We start from the raw sequence: 6094 nt of genomic DNA on the forward strand, positions 1-6094 counted from the left end.
ACAGCTTAGATAGAGCTGGAAAATAGGTACAAAAGTGCCTACCTCACAAGGATGCTGTGAAGATTAAATGAGATAATCCAGGTAAAGTGTTTAACACATGGTGGGGCACAGAGTGTTCCCTCTATAAATGATAACTATTCTTGCTAGGAGCCCTGGTGGTACATTGGCTAAGTGCTGGGCTGCTAATGGAAACGTCGGTAGTTTGAACCCACCAGCCGCTCTGTAGGAGAAAAGACCTCGCAATCCGCTCCAGTACAGATTACAACCTAGAAAACCCTACAGAAGCAGTTCTACTCTGTCCTATAGGGTCGCTATGAGTTCGAATGGCCTGGGCAGCACACAGCAACATTCTTCTTGATGTTGTTAGAGAAGTTAAATCGCAGGGCATTGCAGGAGTGGAGAGTAAATGGTTATTTCAAGCTGGAGTTAAGGCGTTGCAAAGATCGTCTAAAGAAGTGACACAGAGACCTGAAGAATGTTCAGCAGCAGGGGAGGGAAACGGAGAAACAGCAACCGCGCAACAGCTGTTTCACCACTCTATAGCCTTGACTTCCCTCAGCCTGGTTCCATCTTCAAAAGAAACCACCCAGGCCGGTGCCTAGCGTTAATAACTATTTTACATAGGATGAAAGTGAGGCAGGGAGGGGAAAGGGCCTTGTGCAGAACCACATAGCTGGGCCCCAAATCGGGTCTTTCTGGTCTCATTACGTGTAGGAAAAGTCGGCAAACATCGCGGGCGTTCATGAAATACTGGCTTATAAACGTGGAACAAAATCCACTGGTTGACGAGCGCGAGGCGCCATTTCCAGGGGGCGGGTCAGGTAGGCTTCCTAGAGGTCACGTTGGAATGGGCTTCTTCGCCAAGCTGTGTTATCTCGGCTCCAGGCTACAAGCAACTGCCGCCAGCCCGGGACCCTGACCACCTTACCTCTCTGGACCGATTCGGGGTAACACTCCGGCAGACGGGCGGACGGGTTCGTTCAGGAAGCAGCCGCACCGCGAAGTCTCGGGCGAGTCTAGGAGAGAGGAGGTGGGTCACGATCTCGGAGCCACAATTCCGGACCGCCGAGCTGTTTGGTTTCCATGGCAATGGACGCTCGCCGCAGGGAAGAATCGGTCGTGCTAGGTCTTCGGAGAAAGACCAGCCTCGGCTCCCACCCCAGCGTTGCCGCGCCCCGGCTCCCACCCCGTTACTTGCCCCGCGAGCACGCCAGGCCACAGAAACCCAACTCAAGAACAGGGTACGCTCCGCGCGCCCCAGCCCACTTAGTCCGGCCCACTCCATCTCCACAGCAACGCGCCGACCCGCCCCACGGCGGCCGCCGAGGGACAATTCCGCCGCGCTGGCTTCTTCCAGGACGCCGTGCTCGCATCCCGCCCCTTCGCGCGTTTCCCGGGCAACGCGCGGCGCTCAGAGAAAGCATTCAGCCCAGGGACTCATTCCGCGTCCGCGTGCAGTCACCGAGCATGTCTCTCGTTGCCCCCAAACACCTCCTGACTCCCATCCCGGAGTTACACTCGAGCGCGGAAAACTCGCAGGGACAGTCGTCCAGGCCCTCGGTCACATGGAACCTGGGCTCGCCTATGGCTTATTCGACTGCCGCCCAGGCGGCCACCAGTTCCGGAGGCACCCGGGCCTCGGCCGTCTTCCGGCGCGATTCGCAGGGCAGCGGCCAAGAAGTCTGCGTGAGGGCCCAGCCGCAGATCTGTTTCCTGCGGCCACGGACCGCACAGCCGCCGGTGCTGTTCAGGTGCGGCCCGGGTGTCCAGAGCGTTCGTTAGACCCCGGGGTTCCTGGGGAAACCCGAACTCCCTCAGACCCGGGGTCCATTACCTGGCCTCTCGAGCTCCCGGTCCCGGCTCTCCGACAGCGGCGGTTCCCTCAGAGCCAGGTCCCTTCTTCGACCACCAAGGGAGGCCGGATTTCTCACAGACCTGGGCCCCAGCTCCTTCCTAGTCCAGTTCTCAGGAGCCCGAATTCCCTTAGCCCAGACTCCGGGAAGAAGCGGAATTCACACCCCAAGCGTGCATTTCCTCTGAGAGTGTTTCGGTCCGTTAGTCTCCCAGGCCCAGGGGGTCCCCAGCGCCTTTCGAGGCGAGCCCTGAATCCCCTCAGAGCCTGACGAAGCCTAGGTCCCCTCAGGCTTAAACTTGCCCGAAACCCCTCTCCTCAGCCTCTACTTCCCTCAGTGACACTGGGAAAGTCCCCTTTTCCCTCAGCCGGGCCCCAATCACCACAAGCCGCAAATTTCCCCACACCTTCCATCGATGACCCCCCTCTTGGTATCCTCCGGGCTCCCACAGAGGCCTTCCAGGAAGAAGCAATTTGACTCAAAATGATCATTATTTGAAAGAGAATATTCCCAGGCATTGCCTTTTTTCCCCCCCTTTCTTCCAAATTGGTATGTTTCTTCCAAATTGTTTTTCTTTACCAAATTCGTAAATTTGGTTCCCCACTGAGTGAGGTGTTTAATGTATATAAATATTTTAGGTGTCTTTTTTAAACAGATTTTTGGGACTTGTGTGTGAGCATTTTAGTTTCTAAACTTCAGCTTTTTTCCTCACCTTATGCCTGTGTGGTGTTGCCATGCATGGAAGTCAGAAAAACTGTAAATGGGAGATTGGGATGTTTGTTTGTTTTTAGCAGTTTGTAACTATAAAAACGTTCATGAACCTGTGGTTCCAAACTGGCTGAAAATGGATTAGGAAACAATTTAATTGAGGAAAATCAGACAAGACAAACAAGCAAAATTAAAGTCATTAACCCACATCACCCCACTTGGCCAGAGACCATCACTGTTAACATTATTTGGTGTATATCCTTCCAGGTCCATTCATACGTATGTGTTACAACAGGCTGATATATATTTTTTTTTTTGGAAAAATACAAAAAATGATCACTGTTTTGTATCCTGCTTCCCCCTCTCCTTAATATACCATAGATGTCTATGTCTATTATAATAATTTTAATAGGTGCATAGTATTTTATTGTATGACTTAACCACAGTTGTTCAATTGCTTCCCTATTGTTGCACACTTAGTTTCCAAAATTTTAGAAAGAATGAAAAATTACTTTAAAATGAGCAAGAGCATTTAAAAGTACGTGAGTTGGAATCATCTTGACGGCAATAGGTTTGAGGTTTTTTTTTTTTTTTTTTTGCAAAACCACTCCATGGTGTAACCCAAATTATCAAAAATGACAACTCTGCCTGACAGTATCTATTTTTGACTAATTTCTCATGTTATCTCTATTTTCACCTGGAGCACCTAACTCCATTCTGTCTTCCCTCACCTCATCCTGTAGTCTTCTCAAACCCCAAAACTCCCTCACTTTTCTAAACTTTTTCCAAACCCAAATTTTGTCCAAACTCTTCATTCCCTCCTCTGATTCCTCCCTACCCAGATCCCCCTTAGACCTTGACTTTGGAGCCAGTGCCCCCCAAACCCACTGCCGTCTAGTTGATTCCTACTCATAACGACTCTATACGACAGAATAGAACTGCCCCATAGGGTTTCCAAGGCTATAAATCTTTACAGAAGCAGACTGCCACATCTTTCTCCCACAGAGTAGCTGGTAGGTTTGAACTGATGACCTTTCAGCTGCAGCCAAGTGCTTTAACCACTGCACCACCAGGGCTTAAGTGCCCCCCTCAGCCCTCCCTCAAATTCATCCCTCTGAACCCTGCACTAAAACTTTGACTTCCTCCTCTAACATCCCCCCCACCCACACCCCATCTTATCCTGCATTTTCTCCTTAAGATGACTGCTCCTGAGGACAGTTCTGAGTCCCTGTTGACCCTTCTCTTGGACCGTTCTGGGCCCTTCTACATCTCTCTCGGGATAGCTTTTCCTCTCAACACCCAAGAAACACCCCTTTAGCTCACCTTTTCCACCAGAAGAAAACTCTGCTTGCTCCCTTGCTCCTCTGAAAATTAGTACAGAGCTATGTGCCATGAAACCAGACCCTTCCCTGGACCCAGCCGTCTTCAACCTGTACCGCCTTCCCATCTCCCCTCCAGCTTAATGAATTCCAGTGAAGCAGCGGCAACAAAATTTTTACCCAAGAGCCACTTGTCTCGGGTGATTATTCGTGACAACCTCAGTGCACAACGAATCTTTGAGATGGAGGTAAAGTAGTCACAAGTTTTTGCATTAGAGGGTGTTAGTGGCTTGACCCACATTCATTTTACTTGCGCCACTGACTCTGGGGGCAGATCACAGATGTTAGAGGCTCTAGGGACCCATTAGGATACTCTAATGCAGTCCCCATTTACAGATGAGGTCATTGAGACTCTGAGTTACTGACTGGCCCAAAGTCCTGCAGCTGTTCCTGGGCTGAGGGAGCCAGGGAGCACATTTCCTCTCTGTTTGGCCATAGGGAACCCATGAATGGATTCTTACCATCTCCCATCTAAAGAAGTCTTGGTTTCTAGAGCTTGAAGCAGCATCAGTACTATCCTTGTTGATCAGTGATTAGTCTTTTTCTTTCAGAGATTATCCCCATTTTCCAGATGAGAACTTGCTTGTAGGCAAGTAAGGTTTGACCTTCAGAAGAAAGGGAAGGGAACTACAGTGCCATCACCCAACTGCTTCACACAGACCCTGCTTGATAATTAATTGAAGGGCCTGCTTTGGATGGGGACTGTGTTGGGCACTAGGAAGAGACTAGAACAAATGGACTCCAAGAACTCACTCATTTCTTTAAGCAGATCAGGAGCTTAGAGTTGACCTACTGCCCTCTTTTTGGCTCTGTTGAGCTTTCTTCCATGTTCCAGGTCCAAATCTGGATGGGCCCATGGGATTCTGATAATGAAAAGCAAAGGGGTGAGAAAGAGGCTTAAAAGATGGTGCCCGGTCCTCTTAAGGGCCACAAAGACTAAATGAAGAGTAGGAGCCTGGGTACTTCTTCTGCTTGGGGGTTGGGAAAGGAACAAGATGTACCCTTCAGCCCCTCCCCCACCTGCCTCTTTCTGACCAGTATTCAAATAGAGCTGGTAAGGTCAAAGTCAGGATCTAGGCTGCCAACTGTCAGCCAGTACCATCCTAAGGAAATTTAGAGGCATGATGTAGTAGAAATAGCGTGAATTGGGAGATGTGTAGGCCCACTTTGTGGGACCTTGGGTGAATCACACTTTCTCAGGGACTCTTCTGTCTTTTGTAAAATAGGATCTACTTACTTCTCATTGGCTGTATCAGAATCATCTCAGGTACATGGTACAAATATAGATTCCTGGTTTCCACTCAAGCCCCACTAAGCTAGACTCTCTGGGGTCTATATTTTTATCAAGCAACTGAAATGTTTCTGATGCTCTGCCAGGCTTAAAATAATTATGGCACCATAGGGGTTCTCTAGCTCAATACCCACGTTTTACAAATAGGGAAACTGAGGCTCTCTGTGAGTTAAGTTATTTACAGAATATTGGGTCCAGCTGGCACATCAGCCCCCACCCCCCCAACTGGCAGCACAGATGCATTCTTTGCTGTGGAATTGTGTTCTTCATCCTAACCTCACCTCTCTTTTTTTGTAAGACAAAAGCTTCAGACAAGACCAAGAAAAAGATGGGTCACTTGTATGACCACCTGAAGAAAAAGTTCATGACAGATCAGCTCAGAAAGCTGGGGCGCTGGAGACGGGAGTCCTTGAACCTCCGGCAGTACCTGGATAGCATCCGACTCTACAAAGTCCAGTTCAAACTTGGGCGTCAAAAAAGCCATATACCCTAGTCAAGCCAGTGTGATCTGCCCCAGGGCAATAGCAACACTAGAAGAACTAGAAACTGACCAGTCGACACCATGGTAGCAGCAACAATAAACTGAGAGCAGTGGACAACGGAGCACAGAAAAACCTGCAGCAGTTCTAATATTCCTTGCCCCACTCCACCTCGGCTATTCTGAATAGTGAAGGAGATCCTGATAGTCCTGTCACTGCTGGAGCGGAAGCAGCCCAGTCAAGCTGGCTTCTGTGGTTAAGACAAACAGAGTGGCATCTTGGTGGCCACATTTATAAAGTCAAATGCCAGGCCAGGTACACTGAGATGGGAAGGGCTCGGTAACACCACTGCCTGCCATTCCAGTGGTCAGGAGGTCGGGTGGG

General features: G+C 49.6%; 1 protein-coding gene across 1 annotated transcript; it reads left to right on the top strand.

Annotated features, from left to right (window-relative positions):
• Positions 1–1089: 1089 nt before the first annotated feature.
• On the top strand, positions 1090–5877 carry CUNH5orf52 (chromosome unknown C5orf52 homolog). The gene is made up of 3 exons (XM_004379099.2): positions 1090–1751; positions 4020–4128; positions 5530–5877. Exons 1-3 carry the CDS (start codon positions 1090–1092, stop codon positions 5722–5724), a joined length of 966 nt encoding a protein of 321 aa, XP_004379156.1. The 3' UTR covers positions 5725–5877.
• Positions 5878–6094: the final 217 nt, after the last annotated feature.

Source organism: Trichechus manatus, unplaced genomic scaffold (genome assembly GCF_000243295.1).
Source record: "Trichechus manatus latirostris isolate Lorelei unplaced genomic scaffold, TriManLat1.0 scaffold00061, whole genome shotgun sequence".
Lineage (NCBI taxonomy): Eukaryota > Metazoa > Chordata > Mammalia > Sirenia > Trichechidae > Trichechus > Trichechus manatus.

What these genes read in the sequence shown, in the direction of transcription:
- CUNH5orf52 (XM_004379099.2), top strand. Translation starts at nt 1,090, where the DNA reads ATGGACGCTCGCCGCAGGGAAGAATCGGTCGTGCTAGGTCTTCGGAGA. An exon ending in CAGCCGCCGGTGCTGTTCAG is followed by an intron (nt 1,752 to 4,019) that starts GTGCGGCCCGGG and finishes TCTCCCCTCCAG; the next exon opens with CTTAATGAATTCCAGTGAAG. An exon ending in AACGAATCTTTGAGATGGAG is followed by an intron (nt 4,129 to 5,529) that starts GTAAAGTAGTCA and finishes TTTTTTTGTAAG; the next exon opens with ACAAAAGCTTCAGACAAGAC.